The sequence below is a fragment of the Salvelinus namaycush genome, chromosome 36, assembly GCF_016432855.1.
Source record: "Salvelinus namaycush isolate Seneca chromosome 36, SaNama_1.0, whole genome shotgun sequence".
Taxonomy (NCBI): Eukaryota; Metazoa; Chordata; class Actinopteri; order Salmoniformes; family Salmonidae; genus Salvelinus; species Salvelinus namaycush.
The window spans coordinates 16,154,627-16,181,819 of record NC_052342.1 but is presented as its reverse complement, the minus strand read 5'-3'; the positions used below and the strand labels follow the sequence as shown (position 1 = coordinate 16,181,819).

The 27,193-nt window shown below is 40.7% G+C and overlaps 2 protein-coding genes across 2 annotated transcripts; one reads left to right on the top strand and one right to left on the bottom strand.

Moving 5' to 3' along the window:
• Positions 1–269: 269 nt before the first annotated feature.
• LOC120030662 (up-regulator of cell proliferation-like) lies at positions 270–22,621 on the top strand. The gene is made up of 3 exons (XM_038976102.1): positions 270–362; positions 6,900–7,002; positions 17,265–22,621. The coding sequence occupies exons 1-3, from the start codon at positions 324–326 to the stop codon at positions 21,950–21,952; spliced, it is 4,830 nt and encodes a 1,609-aa protein (XP_038832030.1). The 5' UTR covers positions 270–323; the 3' UTR covers positions 21,953–22,621.
• A 3,227-nt stretch (positions 22,622–25,848) lies between these two features.
• LOC120030269 lies at positions 25,849–26,571 on the bottom strand. Its single transcript, XM_038975610.1, has one exon. It carries the CDS (start codon positions 26,569–26,571, stop codon positions 25,849–25,851), a length of 723 nt encoding a protein of 240 aa, XP_038831538.1.
• Between the last annotated feature and the right edge of the window lie 622 nt (positions 26,572–27,193).

Here is a 27,193-nt window from a genome sequence, read left to right as displayed (position 1 = left end):
GGGGCGGCCCAGTTAAAGTTCCCCGTAGACACAGATCTAGGATCAGCCTACCATCTCCAAATCTAGGGGGGAATAGTATTATATAATCTAAGATCAGTAAAACAAGGTCAGATCTAGTGCTTTCTCTCTTCAGTGAGATACCATTTACAATAAAGCATCTAATAATGTTTTTACCAACACTTGTAACAGAAATGTATGCTGTTTTTTTTTATCCTAAGGGTATTTAATTAGCATTGTTACATTGGTTAACTTATCTATTCCATACTTATTTCAGATCCTGGCCATGTGAAAGTTTTTGACCTTTGAACCGGGGTAAGAGTGGCATGGCTGAAGGCACCCTGCTAATGGATATAAAAGAAGAGGTAGGTTGTGACACTTGGGGTTGAACCTTAAATCTTTCCTCAATTCCTCACGTCCTCTCTCCTCACCCCCTTCCTTAAATGCAATGCAATGGATCTCTGATGCGTTTTTAGAAAGGAGGAAAGGAGATAGAATGCAAGCAATCAAGGAAATACTTTTGATGCTTTTACATAGGTACAGGAGGACAGTGTCCAGATTGGAGGGCATTCATATTTGTTCAGATAGCTAGATGCTTTGCATACTGTCAAGATCGTGTAAAACTATAGCACCACCGAGGATACCCCTTCAGTCAGACGGAGCAGAGGCTAAAGTTGTCTATTGCCCAGAGACTGAGAGGAGGGTGGAGAGAAAAGGGACTGGAAAATGTCTGGAGAAGCAGCAAGGAGAGGCCTCACTGCTGGTTAACTTGGTCATCTGACCATGTTGGTGAAGATGGACAGATGATGGGCAGAGAAAAAGAGAGGCTATTTTGGTGCCATCATCATCTGCACCTTTCTGTTACACCATTTTTGCAACTCTGCTAAGGCTGAAAAAGAGGGCAATAGCGTGGAGGCGAGCTGAGCCTGTGTGCGTGTAGCTTCCTGTTGAAATGAGCTATACTGCTTCCTGCCTTTGACTTTTTTAATGCTGAACATTGCTAATAGACTCTCTATTTAGACCGAGCTTGACAAGTGTCTTGTTACCTTGTTTGAACCCGATGAGCTAAAGTTTTAGCTTGGTTTGAGCTGTTCTGTTTTGACGTGTTCTAAACACTTTTCTATAGGTAACTGATGGTTAAACGATTACATCTTAGCCTAGAGGTTAAGAGCGTTGGGCCAGTAACCGAAAGGTTGTGGGTTTAAATCCGTGAGCCGACTAGATGAACAATCTGTTGATGTGCTCTTGAGCATGGCACTTAACCCTAATTGCTCCTGTAAGTCTGCTAAATGACTAATGTAGTTTTAAGCTGGGGGTTTTGAGCCCTGAATGCTGATTGCCTGAGAGCTGTGGTATGCAATACCGTATACCACGAGTATGACAAAACATTTATTTTTCCTGTTGTAATTACGTTTGTAACCAGTTTATAATAGCAATGAGGCACCTCGGGGGTTTGTGGTATATGGCCAATATCCCACGGCTAAGGGCTGTATCCAGGCAGTTTGCGCTGCGTTGTGTGTATGAACAGCCCTTAGCCGTGGTATATTGGCCTGATACCACATGCCCCTGTGCCTTATTGCTTTAATGTGGTGTGGTTAGTGTCATAGTAGACCTGAGAAGATAAACCGAAAATTACCAGCACTGACATTGCCTTCCTCTTACTGAAGCATTTAGCGTACATCAGTAATTTTCAATGTTTAATTTTTTAAATAATTACACAACGCTCCCGTAAATTGTTCAAAAAACATTATTTGGTCAGCTTTAATAGCCTCTGCATTATGTTAATTTCTGCTCTGAAAGTATCTGGCTGTCCCTGTTATGCTGTCGGCTGCTGACTCCCTCTCCCCACCGTCCGCACGTATGAGGGACAGATGCATTCTGAGAAGCACAAGCATATGACCGTTGATTAAAATGCTATTGTGGGAAAAATACAGCTTTCAAAGATCAAAATGCTATTGTGGGAAAAATACAGCTTTCAAACCAACTACTGTTGTGCTAGAGAGGAGAGTCACAGCTTTCTGTGAGTATATCATGTATTCATCACCTCTTTAATATTGAGTTCATGGCACCACTTTACAACCGGAGTAGGCTGTAGTTAGTATGGTTTTGTGCGCCATTTGCAGTGAATAGGCCTACATCAAGTAGCCTAGGCCTAGCGCTTGAAAGTTTTTGTAGGACATTAGTCTACATTTACTGATAGATTAATAAAGTAGCCTACATGGCTATCTAGCAACAATATCATATTTAGAGTTAGCAATCTAGCTAAGGGTGTTTTCACACTTGGTCCCTTTCAGACCATTTTTGTGAACTCAGTGCAGTTCGCTTAATTCTTTGTGAAAACTCATCTTAAAGATCAGCCCCTTTTTAAACATGTTCACCTGAAATGGCATACCCAAATCTAACTGCCTGTAGCTCAGGCCCTGAAGCAAGGATATGCATATTTATGGTATAATTTGAAAGGAAAAACTTTGAAGTTTGTGGAAATGTGAAAGGAATGTAGGATAATATAACACATTAGATCTGGTAAAAGAAAATACAAAGAAAAAAACACGTTCTTTTGTATTTTTTTGTACCGTCATCTTTGAAATGCAAGAGAAAGGCCAAAATGTATTATTCCAGCCCAGGTGCAATTTAGATTTTGGCCACTAGATGGCAGCTGTGTAAGTGCAAAGTGTTAGACTGATCCAATGAACCATTGTATTTCTGTTCAAAATGTTGTATCAGGACTGCCCAAATGTGCCTAATTTGTTTATTAATGACTTTTCATGTTCAAAATTGTGCACTCTCCTCAAACAATAGCATGGTATTCTTTCACTGTAATAGCTACTGTAAATTGGACAGTGCAGTTAGATTAACAAGAATTTAAGCTTTCTGCCAATATCAGATACAGTTGAAGTCAGAAGTTTACATACACTTTGGAGTCAATAAAACTAGTTTTTCAACCACTCCACAAATTTCTTGTGAACAAACTATAGTTTGGCAAGTCGGTTAGGACATCTACTTTGTGCATGACAAAAGTAATTTTTCCAACAGTTGTTAACAGACAGATTATTTCACTAATAATTCACAGTGTCACAATTCCAGTGGGTCAGAAGTTTACATACACTAAGTTGACTGTGCCTTTAAACAGCTTGGAAAATTCCAGAAAATGATGTCATGGCTTTAGATGCTTCTGATAGGCTAATTGACATAATTTGAGTCAATTGGAGGTGTACCTGTGGATGTATTTCAAGGCCTACCTTCACACTCAGTGCCTCTTTTCTTGACATGGGAACATTTTAAAAAATCAGCCAAGACCTCAGAAACAAAATTGTAGACCTTCACAAGTCTGGTTCATCCTTGGGAGCAATTTCCAAACGCCTGAAGGTACCACGTTCATCTGTACAAACAATAGTACGCAAGTATAAACACCATGGGACCACGCAGCCGTCACACCGCTCAGGAAGGAGACGCGTTCTGTCTCCTAGAGATGAACGTACTTTGGTGCGAAAAGTGCAAATCAATCCCAGAACAGCAGCAAAGGACCTTGTGAAGATGCTGGAGGAAACAGGTACAAAAGTATCTATATCCACAGTAAAAACGAGTCCTATATTGACATACCTTGAAAGGCTGCTCAGCAAGGAATAAACCACTGCTCCAAAAACCGCCATATAAAAGTCAGACTACGGTTTGCAACTGCACATGGGGACAAAGATCGTACTTTTTGGAGAAATGTCCTCTGGTCTGATGAAACAAAAATAGAACTGTTTGGCCATAATAACCATCGTTATGTTTGGAGGAAAGAGGGGGAGGCTTGCAAGCCAAAGAACACCATCCCCACCGTGAAGCACACGGGTGGCAGCATCATGTTGTGCTTTGCTGCAGGAGGGACTGGTGCATGTGACAAAATAGATGGCATCATGAGGAAAGAAAATTACGTGGATATATTGAAGCAACATCTCAAGATATCAGTCAGGAAGTTAAAGCTTGGTCGCAAATGGGTCTTCCAAATAGACAATGACCCCAAGCATACTTCCAAAGTTGTGGCAAAATGGCTTAAGGACAACAAAGTCAAGGTATTGGAGTGGCCATCACAAAGCCCTGACCTCAATCCTATAGAAAATTTGGGCAGAACTGAAAAGCGTGTGCGAGCAAGGAGGCCTACAAACCTGACTCAGTTACACCAGCTCTGTCAGGAGGAATGGGCCAAAATTCACCCAACCTATTGTTGGATACTTGTGGAAGGCTACCCAAAACGTTTTAACCCAAGTTAAACATTTTAATGGCAATGCTACCAAATACTAATTGAACGTATGTAAACTTCTGACCCACTGGGAATGTGATGAAAGAAAGAAAAGCTGAAATACATAATTCTCTCTACTATTATTCTGACATTTCACATTCTTAAAATAAGTGGTGATCCTAACTCACCTAAGACTGGGAATTTTTACTAGGATTAAATGTCAGGAATTGTGAAAAACTGAGTTTAAATGTATTTGGCTAAGGTGTATGTAAACTTCCGACTTCCAACTGTACCCCTGCGCGCTCTGTCATTGTGCTGAGACAGCGCAGCGGAGATACAGAGTTTGCGCCAATCTGTCACTCAATCATTTGGATCTTTTTGCTATTTATATATAGGAACATAAAACTAAAACTGAGTGGCACAAGTTTCAACTGATGGGGCTAAGCCCCCGTTTTGCCCCCTTGTGGAGCCGGGTAAGGTTCACACATTATCGCAGGAATCATACTTGAGTAAAAGTAAATGTAGCCTACCTTAATAGAAAATGACTCAAGTAAAAGTTAGTCACCCAGTAAAATACTACTTGAGTAAATGTCTAAAAGTATTTGGTATTAAATATAATTATCAAAAGTAAATTAAATTGCTCAAATAATATACTTAAGTATCAAAAATAAAAGTATAAATAATTTCACATTCCTTATATTAAGCAAACCAGACAGCACATTTTTCCGGAATTCTGAGAGCCGGAATTCTATTGTCCGGCTCCCTTTTTTTAGTGTAATGAGATCGCAAAGCTCCCCATGTTCGCTTGTCATTATTCCCACACCACACACTAGACTACTGCAACACCGTTTCCCCTGCCATAACCCCTTACATTGGAATCACAAAAGAGAGAAGAAAATGATGTGCAGGTTTGCAGAAAAAAAGTGCTGTTTTTGGATATTGATTAGCAATTGTCAAAGATTTACAGAAATTCCCAAATGTGTGGAGTTTTTGTCCAGATTATTTGCTTGCAATATGTGACTATAGGTTAAGAGAGCGTCATAAGCTGTTTATTGATTGCAGGGTTTGAATAGTGGATATTTGGTGAGAATCACAACATAGGGTACAAAATCTATTCTAGCTCTTAAAAGGGCAGTCAATTTTCAATTACAGCATTATTTATTCAACAGTTATTATATTTATTCTGTTACCAATCAAATGTACATGTTAATAGTATCTTCTGATTACAATTATTATGTCTCATATTTTAACTAAAATCTGTCCAATAACACGTTCTGATTGAATGGATTGTCCTGCACTTTGTAAAAACCCAGAGTGCATGTTGAAAAAAAGATCTTGGTTCCTTTCTAAACATAGCAATGTGAATGCAAAGAGGACTCAGTCCACAAAATAGGTGAAGTGAACTGGCAGAAGAGTTGAGTCCTCATTCAAAGGCAAGGGCAGTGTGAATACAAAGACAACTGAGTACTTTTGCAAAAAATAAATACCTCAGAGTTCACTTTAAAGAGGACTGAGATCGGTTATTTTAAAGAGGACTATTATGGGAAAACACCCTAAGTGTTTTGAGTTCCCACCGCCTCAGGTAGTGAATAGTATAGCCTATAGCCCAATATGCACAAAGATGTTGGCAAATTCTCTGAAGAGCCAAAAATACATTTGATAATTCTGGAACCTATTTTGTCAGGTTTCACATAAAAATATCAGTCATGCATTTCCTGGATATGTTAGATGAAATATTACATTTTTGGAATCATAGGCTGCCATCTCAGTTGTCTTACTTGACACTAGAAAACATGTGTTTACAGCCCCTAATGTAAAGTAACTGTCCATCATTTTGGGGGGGGATTGTTGTATTTGTTATTGAGCAAAATAGTTATATTAATTTCGATATTACTTTTTGTCCATATCAACCATCACTATCACCTCTCTCAAAAATAATGAATCATGATTTATCGCTGATATCATTATAGCAAAACGTGTCAATTTATCGCCCAGCTCTGTTATAGCTGTTCTTGATTACTTTAAAATTGGTGGAGAAGTTGAAGTGTGGTTAACACTGAGCATGGTTTCCATACTATGTGGCCCAACTTGATTATAAAATGGAGGAGTAGACTGATAGAAGTTTTATTCTTATTCGTTTGTTCATTCATTATTCTTTTTGATGCTAAAGATCTAGACAGTATTCTGAGAGTTTTTCTTACAAGCTGGGGAGCTAGTAATGCTGTTAGCATAACATTTATTGTTACTATAGCTTACTAGAAGTGAAAATTGTATCTTGTCGGACTATTGACCGAACTGCTGTATTTGTATCACTCTGATGGTTATTTATTTTATCAAGTATTATTTGTGTTAGAAGGAAAAGCTATCTCCTCTCTCAGCCCACAAAATGAACTAACAAGAAGTCCTCAAGAGTTAGACCTGGCTCGAGGGGCAGTAATGTCGCTGTTAAAGAGTGAGTGGGGCAATTTGGGATAGAAATTCCATAGTTCCCGCTTCCAGGTGGGAATAGCATGTGACAATACAGACTAGATAACATTTTCAGCTGAAAAAAGTCTCCCTGATTTTGTCTCAAAGAGCCCCCTGTGTGAAATTCTGAAATGATTTGATTGGCTGACATTTCAAAAGATTAAACCATTCATTTTAACTTGTTAAATCTTGGATTTTTTTTCTTCATTTGCAGGACTGTGACTTATACCTTGGGGAAGAAGAGGATTCATCTCAGAGAGCACAAACTGACGGTCTAAAGTCTGAGCCAGCTCAACCAATGGATGCTGCCGTAGCAGGTATTAAACAGACACCTAAACAGGGCCATGTTCAGCAGGCCACAACGTTGGCCAGCTTTCAGATAGACATTTATTCTGTATAAGAACATGCCTCTCTGGGATGTAGAATAAGGAATCACGACAACTCTATTCATGGCATTTCTATCTGCATCCTTCCACATCGTTTTTTTGTACTGAACATGGCCCCTTACTTCAATAGCTCTGCTGGTGGTACTTGAAATGTAAATCTCTTCATTTATTTGCAGCAGATTAGAGTCTGTGAGTATCAATAGCTCTAATATATACAGGCAGTTGAAAACTTTGAGCAAAAAGAAACATTCATAACTTATACAGTGAATTATGATATTCTTAACAACATAATATTAAACTTGAAAACCCACATATAATGGTTAGGTCCTGGGAATAGGCCATGAGACCATGATGCACTGCAGCGCTGCAGAGTGTCATGGAAACTTCCTCTCTGTGACCTAGTCATGATGTATTTAAAAGTCCCGCCAACCCCACCAGTACAAACGCCGCCTTTCATCTGTCTTAAGCATGATTTAAAGTTTGTTGTCCAACATCAAATTGTCCTTGTAAATCACAAAGCTTCACATAAATGCTTTTAATGCATTTATTTTCTCAATTTAAATGTACTGTACGTATCAAATTATCTTCAAAGGGAAAGGTGCACATCCCTAGTGTTCTACTATTCTAACTCTCAACTGTAAGTTAAGACCCCGACTAAGTTCCCCCCCAATTCATTTTTTAAATTATTTATAATTATTCTTTGGGAAATTGATCCGCAGGGCTACAAAACGGCGGGCCGCCAGTTGCCCATCCCTGGGTATCCCTGGGCTTTACCAATCTAAAAATGTTTAGCTGACATGGACTAATTCAGTGACTGTGGCTGACAAAAAAAGAACATTTCTGATGCACAAGCTAATTTCGAAATTGCACCTTGTGTTTACTACTATTCTATCTCTCAACAATAAGTTAATTACCCAAATGAGTTCCAAAACAATACAAATAAAGATCCGAGGGCCTACAAAAGGGGGTCCGCATGCGGCCGTCTCACTGTGGCGAGATTGTTGTGGCGCATTGTGTTGACTAGAATGCAGTGGTGTAAAGTACTAAACTAAAATACTTTATATTACTACTTAAGTAATTTTTGGGGGGATCTGTACTTTACTATTTTATATATTTGACTACTTTCACTTTTACTCCACTACATTCTTATAGGGCTCCCGAGTGATGCAGCAGTCTAAGGCACTGCATCTCAGTGCTAGAGGCGTCACTACAGACCCTGGTTCAATTCCAGGCTGTTTCACAACCGGCCATGATTGGGAGTCCCATAGGGCGGCGCACAATTGGCCCAGTGTCGTCCGGGTTAGGGTTTGGCCAGGGTAGGCCATCATTGTAAATAAGAATTTGTTCTTAACTGACTTGCCTAGTTAAATAAAGGTTAAAAAGAAAATGATGTACTTTTTACTCCGTACATTTTCCTTTTACTCCATACACCAAAAAGTCCTTGTTACATTTCGAATGCTTAGCAGGACAGGAAAATGGTCCAATTCACACACTCGCCAAGAGAATGTCCCTGGTCATCCGTACTGCCTCTCATCTGGCGGATTCATTAACACAAATGCTTTTTTTGTAAATCATGTCAGTGTTGGAGTGTGCCCCTGGCTATCCGTAAATTAAAAAATCAAGACAATTGTGCTGTCTGGTTTGCTTAATATAAGGAATGTGAAATTATTTATACTTTTATTTTTGATACTTAAGTATATTATTTGAGCAATTTAATTTACTTTTGATAATTATATTTAATACCAAATACTTTTAGACATTTACTCAAGTAGTATTTTACTGGGTGACTTTAACTTTTACTTGAGTAATTTTCTATTAAGGTAGACTATATTTACTTTTATTCAAGTATGACTCCTGCGATAATGTGTGAACCTTACCCGGCTCCACAAGGGGGCAAAAGGGGGCTTAGCCCCCTCAGTTGAAACTTGTGCCCCTCAGTTTTAGTTTTATGTTCCTATATATAAATAGCAAAAAGATCCAAATGATTGAGTGACAGGTTGTTGCAAAATCTGTATCTCCTCTGCGTTGTCTCAGCACAATGACAGAGCGCGCAGGGGTACAGTTGGAAGTCGGAAGTTTATATACACCTTAGCCAAATACATTTAAACTCAGTTTTTCACACTTCCTGACATTTAATCCTAATAAAAATTCCCAGTCTTAGGTGAGTTAGGATCACCACTTATTTTAAGAATGTGAAATGTCAGAATAATAGTAGAGAGAATTATGTATTTCAGCTTTTCTTTCTTTCATCACATTCCCAGTGGGTCAGAAGTTTACATACACTCAATTAGTATTTGGTAGCATTGCCATTAAAATGTTTAACTTGGGTTAAAACGTTTTGGGTAGCCTTCCACAAGTATCCAACAATAAGTTGGGTGAATTCTGGCCCATTCCTCCTGACAGAGCTGGTGTAACTGAGTCAGGTTTGTAGGCCTCCTTGCTCGCACACGCTTTTCAGTTCTGCCCACACATTTTCTATAGGATTGAGGTCAGGGCTTTGTGATGGCCGCTCCAATACCTTGACTTTGTTGTCCTTAAGCAATTTTGCCACAACTTTGGAAGTATGCTTGGGGTCATTGTCCATTTGGAAGACCCATTTGCGACCAAGCTTTAACTTCCTGACGGATGTCTTGAGATGTTACTTCAATATATCCACATAATTTTCCTTCCTAATGATGCATCTATTTTGTCACGTGCACCAGTCCCTCCTGTAGCAAAGCACCCCCACAACATGATGCTGCCACCCGTGCTTCATGTTTGGGACGATGTTCTTCGGCTTGCAAGCCTCCTTCTTTTTCCTCCAAACATAACAATGGTCATAATGGCCAAATAGTTCTATTTTTGTTTCATCAGACGAGGAGATTTCTCCAAAAAGTACGATCTTTGTCCTCATGTGCAGTTGCAAACCGTATTCTAGATTTTTTATGGCGGTTTTGGAGCAGTGGCTTCTTCCTTGCTGAGCGGCCTTTCAAGTTATGTCGATATAGAACTCGTTTTACTGTGGATATAGATACTTTTGTACCTGTTTCCTCCAGCATCTTCACAAGGTCCTTTGCTGCTGTTCTGGGATTGATTTGCACTTTTCGCACCAAAGTATGTTCATCTCTAGGAGACAGAATGAGTCTCCTTCCTGAGCGGTATGACGGCTGCGTGGTCCCATGGTGTTTATACTTGCGTACTATTGTTTGTACAGATGAGCGTGGTACCTTCAGACGTTTGGAAATTTCTCCCAAGGATGAACCAGACTTGTGGAGGTCTTGGTCTTTTTCCCATGATGTCAAGCAAAGAGGCACTGAGTTTGAAGGAAGGCCTTGAAATACATCCACAGGTACTTTTATTTTTTTGTTTTTTTTATTTCACCTTTATTTAACCAAGTAGGGTAGTTGAGAACAAGTTCTCATTTACAACTGCGACCTGGCCAAGATAAAGCAAAGCAGTACAACACATACAACAACACAGAGTTACACATGGAATAAACAAACATAATACAATAATACAGTAGAAAAAGTTGATATACAGTGTGTGCAAATGAGGTAAGATAAGGGAGGTAAGGCAATAAATAGGCCATGTTGGCAAAGTAATTACAATATACCAATTAAACACTGGAGTGGTTGATGTGCAGAAGATGAATGTGCAAGTAGAGATACTGGGGTGCAAAGGAGCAAGATAAATAAATAAATACAGTAAGGGGATGGGATAGTTGGATGGGCTATTTACAGATGGGCTATGTACAGGTGCAGTGATCTGTGAGCTGCTCTGACAGCTGGTGCTTAAAGCTAATGAGGGAGATATGAGTCTCCAGCTTCAGTGATTTTGCAGTTCGTTCCAGTCATTGGCAGCAGAGAACTGGGAGGAAAGGCGACCAAAGGAGGAATTGGCTTTAGGGGTGAACAGTGAGATATACCTGCTGGAGTGCGTGCTACGGGTGGGTGCTGCTATGGTGACCAGTAAGCTGAGATAAGGCGGGGCTTTACCTAGCAAAGACTTCTAGATGACCTAGAGCCAGTGGGTTTGGCGACGAGTATGAAGCGAGGGCCAGCCAACGAGTGCATACAGGTCGCAGTGGTGGGTAGTATATGGGGCTTTGGTGACAAAACGGATGGCACTTGTGATAGACTGCATCCAATTTGTTGAGTAAAGTGTCGGAGGCTATTTTGTAAATGACATCGCCGAAGTCGAGGATCGATAGGATGGTCAGTTTTACGAGGGTATGTTTGGCAGCATGAGTGAAGGATGCTTTGTTGCGAAATAGGAAGCCGATTCTAGATTTAACTTTGGATTAATTTTGGATTGGAGATGCTTAATGTGAGTCTGGAAGGAGAGTTTACAGTCTAACCAGACACCTAGGTATTTGTAGTTGTCCGCATATTCTAAGTCAGAACCGTCCAGAGTAGTGATGCTGGACGGGCGGGCAGGTGCGGGCAGCGATCGATTGAAGCATGCATTTAGTTTTTCTTGCATTTAAGAGCAGTTGGAGGCCACGGAATGAGAGTTGTATGGTATTGAAGCTCGTCTGGAGGTTAGTTAAAACAGTGTCCAACAAAGGGCCAGATGTATACAGAATGGTGTCGTCTGCGTAGAGGTGGATCAGAGAATCACCAGCAGCAAGAGTGACATCATTGATGTATACAGAGAAGAGAGTCGGCCCGAGAATTGAACCATGTGGCACCCCCATAGAGACTGCCAAAGGTCCAGACAACAGGCCCTCCGATTTGACACACTGAACTCTATCAGAGAAGTAGCCGGTGAGGCAGTCATTTAAGAAACCAAGGCTGTTGAGTCTGCCGATAAGAATGTGGTGATTGACAGAGTCGAAAGCCTTGGCCAGGTCGATGAATACGGCTGCACAGTAATGTCTCTTATTGATGGCGGTTATGATATTGTTTAGGACCTTGAGCGTGGCTGAGGTGCACACGTGACCAGCTCTGACACCAGATTGCATAGCGGAGAATGTACGGTGGGATTCGAAATGGTCAGTAATCTGTTTGTTAACTTGGCTTTCGAAGACCTTAGAAAGGCAGGGTAGGATAGATATAGGTCTGTAGCAGTTTGGGTCTAGAGTGTCTCCCCCTTTGAAGAGGGGGATGATCGCGGCAGCTTTCCAATCTTTGGGAATCTCAGATGATACGAAAGACAGGCTAGTAATAGGGGTTGCAACAATTTTGCCAGATAGTTTTAGAAATAGGGGGTCCAGATTGTCCCAGTTTAGGTCATGTAGCAGCACGAGGTCTGAAGATAGATGGGGGTAATCAATTCACATATGGTGTCCAGGGCACAGCTGGGGGCAGAGGGTGGTCTATAGCAAGCGGCAACGCGGCAAAGCGGTACACCTCCAATTGACTGGAATCTTCCAGCTGTTTAAAGGCTGTTTAAAGGCACAGTCAACTTAGTGTATGTAAACTTCTGACCCACTGGAATTGTGATACAGTGAATTGTAAGTGAAATAATCTGTCTGTAAACAATTGTTGGAACAAAAAGTAGATGTCCTAACCGACTTGCCAAAACTAACCTCTTGGGAATAGGGGGCGCTGTTTTCACTTTGGGAAAAAATCGTGCCCAAATTAAACGGCCTCGTACTCTGTTCTAGATCATACAATATGCATATTATTATTACTATTGGATAGAAAACACTCTGAAGTTTCTAAAACTGTTTGAATTATATCTGTGAGTAAAACAGAACTCATTTGGCAGCAAACTTCCAAACAGGAAGTGAAAATTTTGAAAATGGGGCTCTGTGTCAGGGCTTGCCTATTCAATTGCCTTATATTTATGGATCTGTATGCACTTCATACGCCTTCCACTAGATGTCAACAGGCAGTAGAATGTTGAATGGGGTGTCTAGCTTGATGTGAGACCGAATGAGAGCTTTTGGAGTGACAGGTCCGCCCTATTGTCAGTATTCAGCTGCGCACCAGGGAACACGACATTGTCTTCTGAAATGCGTTAGGTATACACGACGAAATGCTCCGTCTCGGACTTTATTGGATACATATGATAATAACATCATAAAGATGGATTTTCAACCGAGTTTGACCAGTTTATTCAACGTTTATTGTGACTTTTGGAATTTTTCGTTCCATGCGCCAAGACTTGATGGACACGTGTGCGCCACAATGCTAGCCAAAGTTGCTAATTCGACAGAAGAAATGGACATTCTAAAACAAAACAACGATTTATTGTGGAACTAGGACACCTTGCACTACATTCTGATGGAAGATCATCAAAGGTAAGAGAATATTTATGATGTTATTTCGTATTTTTGTGGTATGTGTTGGCTCCAACAAGGCGGAGAATTGGTGGGCGCTGTCTCACAATATTGCATGCTGTGCTTTTTACTAAAGTTATTTTTAAAAATCTAACACAGCGGTTGCATTAAGAACCAGTGTATATTTCATTTTATTTATTTATTTTTATTTCACCTTTATTTAACCAGGTAGGCTAGTTGAGAACAAGTTCTCATTTGCAACTGCGACCTGTACAACATGTATTTTTTAGTAAAGTTTATGATGAGTTTTTCGGTTAGATTACGTGACTGTCCAAAAATTCTCCGGACTATTTGGTGCATTATGGCGACGTATTCACAATGTAAAACCAGGATTTGTAGCTATAAATATGCACATTTTCGAACAAAACATAAATGTATTGTATAACATGATGTTATAAGACTGTCATCTGATGAAGTTGTTCAAAGGTTAGTGATTAATTTTATCTCTATTTGTGGGTTTTGTGAAAGCTATGTTGGCGGTGAAAACATGGCGTTGTGTGTTTGGCTATTGTGGTGAGCTAACATAAATATATATTGTGTTTTCCCGGTAAAACACTTAAAAAATCGGAAATATTGGCTGGATTCACAAGATGTTTATCTTTCATTTGCTGTATTGGACTTGTGATTTCATGAAATTATATTATATGATATCCCTGTGGCGCTAGGCTAGGCTATGCTAGTCAGCTTTTTTGATGAGGATGATCCCGGATCCGGGATGGGGGGTCCGTAGAGGTTTTAACAAGACATTTGTGGAGTGGTTGAAAAACGAGTTTTAATGACTTCAACCTAAGTGTACTAAAACTTCCGACTTCAACTGTTATGTGTAAAGGCGCCATGGAAAGTCACTGGGGCGGATAGGTATGATTACTTTGGGTTTCCATAAAAATTATTTGGAAAGGTACATACCTGTCTATAAAAAAGTCCCACAGTTGACAGTGCATGTCAGAGCAAAAACCAAGCCATAAGGTCTAAGGAATTGTCCATAGAGCTCCGAGACAGGATTGTGTCAAGGCACAGATCTGGGGAACGGTACCAAAAAGAATTCTGCATCATTGAAGGTCCCCAAGAACACAGAGGCCTCCATCATTCTGAAATGGAAGAAGTTTGGAACCACCAAGACTCTGGTCAGGGAGGTGGCCAAGAACCCGATGTTCACTCTGACAGAGCTCTAGAGTTCCTCTGCAGCTCTCCACCAATGAGGCCATTATGGTAGAGCGGCCAGACTGAAGCCACTCCTCACATGACAGCCCGCTTGGGGTTTGTCAAAAGGCACCTAAAAACTCTCAGACCATGAAAAAAAAGATTCTCTGGTCTGATAAAACCAAGATTGAACTCTTTGGCCTGAATGCCAAGCTTCAAAAGAAACGATTTATTGTGGAACTAGGATTCCTGGCACTGCATTCTGATGAAGATAATCAAAGGTAAGGGAATATTTATGATGTAATTTCATATTTCTGTTGACTCCAACATGGCGGAGAAATGTTGTTACTATCTGAGCGCCGTCTCAGATTATTGCATGGTGTGCTTTTTCCTAAAGTTTAAAAAAAATCTGACACAGCGGTTGCATTAAGAACCAGTGTATCTTTAATTATATGTAAAACATGTATCTTTCATCAAAGTTTATGATGAGTATTTCTGTTATTTGACGTGGCTCTCTGTAATTACTCCGGATATTTTGGAGGCATTTCTGAACATGGCGCCAATGTAACCCGAGATTTGTGGATATAAATATGCACATTATCGAACAAAACATAAATGTATTGTGTAACATAATGTCATATGAGTGTTTTCTGATGAAGATGTTCAAAGGTTAGTGATTAATTTTATCTCTATTTCTGGTTTTTGTTCCTACTATCTTTTGCTGGGAAAATGTGTTGTGTTTTTCTGTGGCTATGTACTGAGCTAACATAATTGTTTGGTGTGCTTTCCCCGTAAATCCTTTTTGAAATCAGACATGTTGGCTGGATTCACAACATGAGTAGCTTTAATTTGGTGTCTTTCATGTGTGATTTCATGAAAGATTGATTTTTATAGTAATATTTTTGAATTTGGCGCGCTCCATTTTTTCTGGATTTTGGCCGTCCCACCTATCCTAGAGTAGTTAACAACTTGCTCTCTTTTTTTAGGTTCATTATCGTCAGCTTCGATAGCATTAACAGTACCCTTCAACTTTTTAGTTTATTTTTCAACTGTTGCGGCTTTCTCAACACTCATTTCAAGGCTTGCCTTCTTCTCTTGAATCAAATCAAATCAAATGTATTTGTCACATGCGCCGAATACAACAGGAGCATTACAGTGAAATGCTTACTTACAAGCCCTTTAACCAACAATGCAATTTTTAGAAAAATAAGTGTTAAGTAACAAAAAGATAAAAATAACAAATAATTAAAGAGCAGCATTAAAATAACAGTAGCGAGGCTATATACAGGGGGTACCGGTACAGAGTTGTCATAACTCTCCTGTGACGGTCAGAAGGATCAGGTTACATTGGGTCTGCTCTACAGCGTGCTCTCTCTCATAGAGGGGTAGAGCGGGAAGTCGGCTGTAAGTCAGTCGTAAAATACACTGCCCCTATGCTCTGTAGTGTTTGAGATTGGAATGTAAACTGTGGAACACAGAGAGACCTTTGGACATCAAAAGTTTGAATAATTAAACAATATTTCTATTTTTGAGAATGTGGCCGTGGACCCTTAAGGGACAGTCATGACGAGTGTGTTTCATTTGGTGATCTCATGAAGGACAGGAAACCCACATTACTGTATCTCTGTTTGTGTACACTTTTCAATTATCAGATTTACATCTAGATGTTGGATAAAATTAATGAGTAAATATTAAACTATTTGTGAAAAAATTTAATGAGATGTTTGCCTTCTAAATGAGAATTGTTCTTCATATAAAAGTTTTAACTAGGACTCACTCTGTGTGCAATAATAGTGGTTAACATGAGCCTAAAATGATTAATTTGACTTTGGATGGTGTACAATACACCCAGTCACTACAAAGATACAGGCTACCTTCCTAACTTAGTTGCCAGAGAGGAAGGGAACCACTCAGGGATTTCACCATAAGGCCAATAGTGACTTTAAAACAGTTTAATGGCAGTGATAGGAGAATACTGAGGATGGATCAACAACATTATAGTTACTCCACAATACTAATCTAAATGACAGAGTGAAAAGACGGAAGTCTTACAGAAGATAAATATTCCAAAAGATGCATCCTGTTTGGGTATGCTTGTCATCGGCTAGGACTGGGGAGTTTTTCAGGATAAATATAAACAGAATGGAGCTAAGCACATACAAAATCCTAAAGGAAAACCATGTTCAGTCTGCTTTCCAACAGACACTGGGAGACAAATACACCTTTCAGCAGGACAATAATCTAAAACACAAGGGCACATCTACACTGGAGTTGCTTATCAAGATGACGTTGAATGTTCCAAAATGGCCAACTTAAAGTTTTGACTTAAATCTATTTGAAAATCATTGGCAATACTTGAAAATGACTGTCTAGCAATTATCAACAACTAACTTGATAGAGCTTGAAGAATGGGTAAATATTGTACAACCCAGGTGTACAAAGCCCATAGACTTACCCAAAAAGACTCACAGCTGTAAATGCTGCCAAAGGTGTTTCTAACATGGTATTTACTCGGGGGTGAATACTTATCTAATTAAGATATATTAGTGTTTTCTTTTTCATAATTCTTTGAGGCTCACAGTATAAGCCAGATAATGATAATTAGACAGGCCCACTGGGCTCAAAATGGACCAGCTGGCATTTTCTCGAAATGGCAGATGGCCAGTCTGCCCCTGTTCTGATATGTCATCTATAAAATAAGGGTTGTGCTTTATAGATTTAATTTAAAAAATATTTATTAAATTCACCTGAACATAGCAAAAAAATATCTCTGTCTTTCCCCCCACAGAAACCCACCTGGAGAGCTTGCTGCTGGAGCTGGGGTTGGAGCAACACTACACAGAGAAGCTCACCCTGAGCACCGTGCTGCAGATTGATGAGAAGACCGTCACAGATGAACCAGCTCAGACTCTCACAGCCCTGCCATGGACTTTCCTGAAGAGGTTAATGATGGTTAATGTAACTGCTAGAAGTGTGAAATGTACCTCATCAGGAGGCGAGGCAAGTTGTGATGCTTCATTTTGCAACATAGACCTAGATCTGGAGAGTCTGGTTGATAACCTGGACTCTAGTAATGTGGTGAACCCCTTAGACATTGTTACTGCTCTCTTTCTGTGCTCTAATGGTTTTCTGCAGCAAGAGATGGTCTTGAAAATGTCAATGTGTCAGTTTTCTGTGCCCCTGCTTCTCCCCAATTGTGACACAGAACAGTGCACGCTCATGCTTTGGGCAATGCGAGACATTGTCAAGAAGTTCAGACCTCATTCATTGGAGGACCCAAGAGGATTTGTTGAAGACAGGATTGTTCTCTCTGACCTCCCCATGGTCTCTTTTGTCAGATTGGGTGAGTGCTCTCTGTCCAAGTCGCAGATTCTGAACAAGCTACTGAGTAATCCCCAACAGTATCACGATACGTTTGTCCACCATGATATGGAATGCGGTGATAGTCCAAGGAGGATATCCAATGGATTGGTTGAGATAAGCTGGTACCTCCCCTGTGGGAACAAGAACATTGACATCTTTGGTGAACCTGTTGCTGTAGCTAATCTGAGAGGGGACATCAGTTTGTGTGAGACCCAGTACTCCTTTCTTTGTCAGACTTCTGCAGCAGTCTTTGTGTTCTTCGACAACTTGGACACCATGTACAAGCTACTGACCAGCCAACATACCAAGGCACAGCTGTTTCTAGTGGGTAACCTACAGAGCAAGAGCTTCAGCATTGATGCTTTGAAGAAAACCGCCAAAGAGCTAAACTTGAAAACGAGCAACGTCATCCTGAAGAACAAACAGATGAATGATGCCGACTTTGTGAAGAACCTGCGAAACGCAGTTGGTCAGGTGATCAAGAGTTCAAAGTCCAAAATGCCACTGGAGCAGATGGCTGAAGTGGCACACGAGCTTGGGATCTTGGTTGACGAGGACTGCCAAGAATGTCAAAGTGCAAAGCAAAATGCTGATGCAATTACTTCAAACATACATGACATACCCCAGTATAAGGAAAGACAGCTTCCCTTGCAAGGACAGGTCTGGAAGGAGCTGGCACGTCTAGAGAAGGAGGAATGCAGACTGCGGAAAGCTGGGAATCAGAACATAGAGATGTATAAAAGTGATCTCCAATCACAGAAGATACAACTCAGGAAAAAGCAGAGAAACTATGACATATCAGGCACAATGACTTGCTTCATAAATTCAATTTCAAGCACAGGGCTGGAAAGGTCCTACTTCTTGAAATGGATGCGAATGAACCTGGACAATATGTCTCGTAGAAACTTGTCTTGCCTCAGAGAGCAGTACAAAGAGATGTGCCAGAACTCCTCTGAAAACAAAGAACAAATTGCAGACCTTGACAGACAGATTTCAAACAGTTCTTTGGGAACCGAGCATTTCCTACGTGAAATGGGTCAACTTTACGAGTCTTCTGTCTTACTCAGAGAAACTGAAGTGTCACGGCAACAAATGCAGCACCTGCCCAGACTATGTGCTGAGTTGCTTCTGGATGGGTTTCCGCTGGAGCTGGTGGACGGAGACGCGTCCAACATACCTCTGAGATGGGTGAGTGATGTGCTGCATCAGCTCAATGTCTTGGTGCAGCCAAAGAACAAGATCCTGGTGGTAACGGTTCTAGGTGTTCAGAGCACAGGAAAGTCCACTCTACTGAATACGATGTTTGGAGTGCAGTTCGCAGTCAGTAGCGGCAGATGCACAAGAGGGGCCTTCATGCTTCTCATCAAAGTCAAAGACGACTTCAAAAAGGAACTGAACTGCGATTTCTTAGTGATCATCGATACAGAAGGACTGAAGTCGCCAGAACTGGCACAGCTGAATGACAGCTATGAGCACGACAATGAGCTAGCAACTCTAGTTGTTGGGCTGAGTGATGTCACAATTGTCAATATTGCCATGGAGAATTCGACCGACATGAAGGACATCCTTCAAATTGTTGTCCATGCTTTTCTCCGGATGAAAGAGGTGGGAAAGAAACCCAAGTGTCAGTTTGTCCACCAGAACGTGGCAGATGTTTCGGCACACGACAAGAACTTGAGAGACCGGAAATTGCTCTTGGAGCAATTGAACGAGATGACCCAGGCAGCAGCCAGAATGGAAAAAAAAGAAGAGAACAAAAGCTTCACAGATGTGATGGAGTACAACCCAGAGACTGGTAACTGGTACATCCCTGGACTTTGGCATGGAAACCCTCCAATGGCACCTGTCAATGCCGGGTACAGCGAGTCTGTCTACGAGTTCAAAAAGAACATGATCAAGGTTTTCCAGGACTGCAAGGCCTCTGGGAACATCATGTACTTTCTGGAGTGGACAAAAAGCCTTTGGAATGCTGTGAAGTATGAAAACTTCATCTTCAGCTTCAGAAACAGCCTGGTGGCTGATGCCTACATGAAGTTGTGCATTGAGTACAACAAGTGGGAATGGTCATTCAAAAAGCACATGCACACATGGACAACAAATGCTGAAACAAGGATTTCCAACTTTGGAACAGTTGCGATGAAATACCAGATGGACAACATGAGGGATTTTCACAGCAAATTGAAAATGGAAGCCTCAATAGAACTTATCAAATGGGAGAAGACCATTCTTGACAACCTGACCAAGTACTACGAACAGACAGAGGGCCATGTCTATCTTGTGGAGAGACACAGAGAGGATTTTGCAAACAGCACCAAAGGTATCAAAAGGGAGATGGAAAACTCTATAATGAGTAAACTGGAAGCTGCTTTTGAGATTCGAAAAGGAATGATCAAGCTTGACACAATTAAAAAGAACCACACAGCCGTGATGGAGAAAAAAGTGCTGAGGTTACTTGAGGACTGCAGAAAGAGCCATTCTGAGCGGTCAGAAAAGGACCTTGATAGAGAATTTGAAAAGGTATGGGAGGAAACCGTGCATGAGCTATCGAACTTTGAAGGATTGAGTCCACAAGACGTGATGAGTAATGTTTTTAACCAGCTCCGGTCTAACATGATGCAGAAGGGAGGTGTAGTGAATGAAAAGCTTAACAAAGTGAAACTTGAAGATCATGGAAAAGAACACTTCATAGTCACTCCAGAGGGGTTTTTCAAGAGATTAGTAAAGGAGTTTTACATGGATGAGCACACAAGAAAAACCCAGGCCATGGCAGACAACCTTATAGCCAAATGCAAAGAGTTTGTGTTCGAGAAGGTCCAAAAGAAAACGGACTACCATGAAACATACATACAAGAGATTCTGCACATGATTGAAGAGAAGCTGGATGCCAACAAAGATCTTGACACAAGCCTCAAATTTGAACTGAACATCAAATTGCACATTTGTGGGTTTGCAGCCAGGACCTTCCAGAATCTGCATGAAAAGTTCATAAAGGACAATAATCCTCGTTTGTGCCTTGAACAGTTCAAATATAAATACTTGGAAGACTTCAAAGACTTGATCAGTGGACAAGATCAGTGTCATAAGAAAGCTGAGCAGTTCACTACCCTGTGTCTCAAACCAGCAGTAGAAGCCTATGTTGCCAGTTCCCTGGGTATGGAAATTGTTGATGTAATGCTGACAGGACAGAATGCCTTTCAATTCAGCTCTCGGACATTTTTCCAGTACTCTATCCTGAAGCAACTACTGTCAGAATTCAACTTTGCCAACTATGTGAGCTACATCTGTGACTACGAAGGCTTTGTCAAGAATTGGATTTTTGATGAAATCTTGAAACGCTTCTCACGTGGAAACAAAATGTTTGATTTGGAAGACTGTCAACTCAAAGGGATCATCAGTGTCATCACTGAGGCAATCACTAAAGCACAGAAGAATGAGAAGGGCAACATAAAGGAATTCATTAAAGACATATGCAGGCACCTAGGAGAGAAGCTGGTGCTTCCCCAAGATGCGTTGGAAGCCACCATGGTCCTCAACAATTCCAAACAGGAATCGTTTGCCCACTGGCTTAAAATATCTGTAGGGGATATGGAACAGTCGCTGAGAGAAGAGTTCCAAGGAGCAAAGGATGTGAAAAAGAAATTGGAAAGACAGAACATCAAGCCACAGAACGAGCTGTTCACAAGAGTGTTTGGCTGCGGGAAGCAGTGTCCATTCTGCAAGGCACCGTGCGAGGCAGGAGGAGAAGCCCACAATAACCACTGTGCCTCAATACATCGACCACAGGGACTTGGTCGTTTTAAGTTTGAGGGCTCAAGAAAACTTGACACTGACATCTGCTCCTCTTTAGTGTTCAATGATTCCACCTTCAAATGCTATGCAACAGGTGGACGGTGGCATCCTTACAGGAAATACCGGGACATTTACCCTGACTGGCATATTCCTGCGGATGCCAGCATACAGGCCTCGGACTACTGGAAATTTGTGATGGCAAAATTCAACAAGCACTTTGCCGAAAAGTATGGTGCACTGCCTGCAGATATTCCCCCTGCCTGGAAATGGATCTCAAAGGAACAGGCAGAAAGAAGCATAAAAGAGTCTTTTAGCATCCAGTGAGATTCTCTAAATTGCCTCAAAGAGCAATAGCCTTAACTTGGTTTGACTGAGTCCCGACACATAAATACTTCTCAAGAGACTGCATGGAACATTCTTAGATTAAACACCAAACAAGTGTTCTTAGTTTTCAGTCAAGACATGGGCCCTTGAAATCTACCAATAAAAAAAGCCAAGGAATGGTAGCTGGTATGATAATCTGTCTTGCACTTGGCCTTAGATACTTGTCTGGCCATATTGTGGGTCTTATTTGCTAGGCTGGAAAGCAATTTATTAAATAATTGATCCTACTGTGAATCAGTCTACCTAGGGTACTAGGCTCTGACGCTAAATCTGTTTTTAAATACTTAAGAACTTCACTTCTGTAAGTAAACAAAATGCAAGTTTCAAAATTGTACATGTTCATTGCATTTTATTCATGCCTTATACGTTTTGGGAATCAAAATGTTCCTATATATATTTAAAAAATATATATATATTTTGGTTCTTATGTGGTGAATAGGGTTAACATTTTAATTTCATTTTGTTTTACGGATCAAACCACACATTGTTATTAGCCTATTACTGATACTGATGTGATTCAGTCAAGTGTTGAAAAGGATCATAATTTAAATGGCAATGTTCTCTTAGAGTCTAACGTACCTACACATTTCATTTAATTAAAATTAACATACTCAAGTCTGCTTGTATGTTTGTTTCTCTGTAAGAAAGTAGTACTTAATAATGTTACATGAATATTTACTAGTGTCTGTTAATACCTCAAAGTAATATAAAAACAAAGGTTCTCACAAGTTTCTTGATGTAATATATTAGAATGGTATTGGTATTACAATAATCACATTGTTTTTAAAGGTGCAAACCAGAGGGAAATGCCGTCCCTATTTCAATGTAATTCCTATCCTAGAGCGGAAATTCTCGTTTAGGTTCCACCTTCGAAGAAAGTGGCAGGTTACCTCAGTGCTCCTAATATATTCACAAATTTGTGATTTCCACATGGAGTGAAGAAACGACAACAAATAGGAAACTGCCAGCTGTCAAGTGTAGCTAGCTAGCATGCTAACCTTTTCTAGCTAGCTAATGTTATCTGTTGTTGCTGTTTCTTTTTACTACACCTTATTCAAAAGATTAGCCAGCTGGCTAGGCTATGGCTGGTTCTTGAGCTGGAGTTGTCATAGGTAAGCATTTAGGGGAAACCAGTATCTTTGACTTTGCCATCTATTGTTATCTCAAAGATTTTTGCATCTTCCATAAAATGCGGCTGAGAAGCCGCCATAGAAATAATTAGAAAGAATCAGATGAAGCTCCGGTAATATGGATAATTATTGAACAGTTTGGGCTAGAGATATGTTTTTCTACATTGTAATGGCCTTTTGTAGGCTGCTGGCAGACCTTTCGGCTGCAGTAAACCCAAGTCAGTCTGTGTTCGTGGTTCTCACAGGGGAAGTGAAGTATAGGCTACAACAATGACCTCTCATGATGCACACCGGACACGAAACAGCAATACAAATGTAACAACAGCACAACAAAATCGATTTAAAAAAGTTCCTTGAATTTTATTTCACGGGTGCCTTTTCATTATAGGATACTTGTGGTTTCTAGCTGCCCCAATCAAAGCAGTGTAGTAGTGAAGACAAACTTCAGTTGTCAAAACCATTTATCTTGGGGTGAAAGGGGGAAGCGGGTTTCCAAATTCAATCATATCACGTAATTATACCATTTATAAAATTGTTTATACTGTATATATATATATATATATATATATTTATAATATATATATATATAATACAGACTAACTCAAAACATTTCTGGTAAAAAAAAACACGTTTGCACCCCCTATTTTTATTTGCTCCGTGGCTCAGGCAAGTGAATGTCAAAAAGACAATTTGGCTCAGCTCAGTCGTGACTCATGATGAGGAAGGACTTTGCAGTTGTTTCTGATTAATAAACAATGCCATGCTTAATGCCATGCCAATCTGTTATTTGTCTCAATAAAGACATCAATTGCATTCGATAGAACGGTGCAGAATGAATTGTTCGAAAGTAAAGATGAGTTAAGTTAAGATGGGGGGCATGGAGACTTAACTCATCTGTACTTTCGAACAATTCATTCAGCACCGTTCTATCGAATGCAATTGATGTCTTTATTGAGACAAATAACAGATTACATTTTCCATCTACACTTTGGGAAACACTCAATAAACAACGACGCCATTCTGGAATTAGACTAACAATACTCCGCCCCTCCATCACCAGAACTTTACAGAGATAGGCTTCAAACTCAGTATAATTATCCACAGATAAGGCTGAACAGCAGCTACTCCGCACGCGCCGTTTTGTTACGAGCATGGAGAAAAGGCTGGTCGACTTCTAGCTCATCAACTCAAGTGCAAATCTGCCTCACAGCTGATCCCTCAAATTCACAACACCTTGGGTGTTTTAACAGTTAGTCCCACTGAGATGAATAACACTTTCAAAACATTTAATTAAGATCTTTACACATCAGAATCACCTGAAAACAATAACATTTTGAATGATTTTCTTGACAATTTGGAAACTCCTACCATTTAGTACAGAGAAGAGAGAGGAAGTTGATCAACCTTTGCAGTTAGAGGAGATTCTTAATTAAATTACAGCAATGCAAAGTGGGAAATCCCCTAGCCCAAATGGCTACCCAATCGAATTCTACAATAAGTTTTCTTCCAAACTGGCACCCCTCCTGCTTGTAATGTTTGAAAATGCCCTGGACCAGGGTGGTTTTACCCCAAATCCTGAGAGAGGCGTCGACATGCTTTTGTTAAAACCCGGCAAAGATGCATCTGAGTGTGCCTCATACAGACCGATCTCACTGTTAAATGCAGATGTAAAAATTGGAGTGAAATTGCTCACCTCTCGAATAGAGCACTATAACAGACATCATCTCAACGGCTCAGAATGGGTCTATTAAGGGCCACCACTCCTTATCTAACATTCAACGTCTGCGTAATGTCATACACTCTCCTGCAGTAAATATCTCTTTAGATGCGGAGAAGGCATTTGACAGGGTAGAATGTGAATATTTATGCTCTGTACGGGGAACATTTGGCTTTGGTGCAAACTTCATTTCCTGTGTCCGACTGTTGTACTCATCACTCAAGGCATCAGCACTTACAAATAAACTTTGTTCACAGTATTTCACCTTATCAAGGGCCAAACGCCAATAATGTCCAATGACCCCTCTGTTATCTGCCCTTGCGATAGACACTCCTTTTATTATGCTAAAGGCCACACCCTCAATACATGGTATCTATAGATGGGGACTGGAACACAACGTGTTCTTGTATGCAGATAACTTGCTTTTATATGTCTCAGACTCTGAAGTGTGTGTCCCTGATATAGTGGACATACTGCGTAGGTTTGGTGTGTTTTCTAGTTTTAAATTTCATTTCTCAAAAAGTTAATGTTTTCCTATTAATTAATTAGCTTTACACATTCCACGGGAAACTATTCCATTTCGTATGTCCAAGTCTGGCTTGGGATCAATATTTAGGGATCAATATCACCCGTACCTTGTCTTCCCTCCATGATGATAACTTTATTCCCCTGATTAGCAAACTTAAACTGGACTTTCAGAGATGGAGTATTCTCCATTTGACTTTAGCTAATAAATTGTGTCAAGATGAATGTATTGCCCAGATTTCTGTATTTGTTCCAATGTCTCCCTCTTTTTCTACCCAAGTCTTTTATCACTTTAGTAGATACATTTACATTTACATTTAAGTAATTTAGCAGACGCTCTTATCCAGAGCGACTTACAAATTGGTGCATTCACCTTATGACATCCAGTGGAACAGCCACTTTACAATAGTGCATCTAAATCTTTTAAGGGGGGGGGGGGGGGGGGTGAGAAGGATTACTTTATCCTATCCTAGGTATTCCTTAAAGAGGTGGGGTTTCAGGTGTCTCCGGAAGGTGGTGATTGACTCCGCTGTCCTGGCGTCGTGAGGGAGTTTGTTCCACCATTGGGGGGCCAGAGCAGCGAACAGTTTTGACTGGGCTGAGCGGGCTGAGCGGGAACTGTACTTCCTCAGTGGTAGGGAGGCGAGCAGGCCAGAGGTGGATGAACGCAGTGCCCTTGTTTGGGTGTAGGGCCTGATCAGAGCCTGGAGGTACTGAGGTGCCGTTCCCCTCACAGCTCCGTAGGCAAGCACCATGGTCTTGTAGCGGATGCGAGCTTCAACTGGAAGCCAGTGGAGAGAGCGGAGGAGCGGGGTGACGTGAGAGAACTTGGGAAGGTTGAACACCAGATGGGCTGCGGCGTTCTGGATGAGTTGTAGGGGTTTAATGGCACAGGCAGGGAGCCCAGCCAACAGCGAGTTGCAGTAATCCAGACGGGAGATGACAAGTGCCTGGATTAGGACCTGCGCCGCTTCCTGTGTGAGGCAGGGTCGTACTCTGCGGATGTTGTAGAGCATGAACCTACAGGAACGGGCCACCGCCTTGATGTTAGTTGAGAACGACAGGGTGTTGTCCAGGATCACGCCAAGGTTCTTAGCGCTCTGGGAGGAGGACACAATGGAGTTGATGGAGTAGATAAGCGTAACTTTTTTTATGGGGCGGTGGGAGTCCAACAACACGTAAAGCATTCCTCCAGAGAGAGAAAACACATGGAGGACTAGCCCTTCATAACTGTATGCATTATTAATGGACAGCGAAAATACAAAATATTGTTTACTGGCTTCGCACCCCAGAAACTGACTGGTGTCACGCGGAGGCCAACTCCTGTTTCTCTTCCTCTTTGTCAGCTTTAGTCACCTCCAATTTCCACTTACAGCTTCGCCCTACACATCCAATCCAATTGTTGTCAATACTCTTAAAATGTTGACTCAATTCCGTCAACATTTTAAATTCTGTGATTTCTCTATTCAAGGTCCTATACAGTACATTCGTAAAGTATTCAGACCCCTTCACTTTTTCCACATTTTGTTACGGCCTTATTCTAAAATTTATTAAATTGTTTTTTCCCCCTCATCAATCTACACACAATATCTCATAATGACAAACCAAAAACAGGTTTTTAGACATTTTTGCAAACTTATGAAAAAAATGAAACCACATTTACATAAGTATTCAGACCCTTTATTCAGTACTTTGTTGAAGCACCTTTGGCAGTGATTACAGCCTCGAGTCTCCCTAGGTATAACGCAACAAGTTTGGCACACCTGTATTTGGTGAGTTTCTCCCATTCTTCTCTGCAGATCCTCTCAA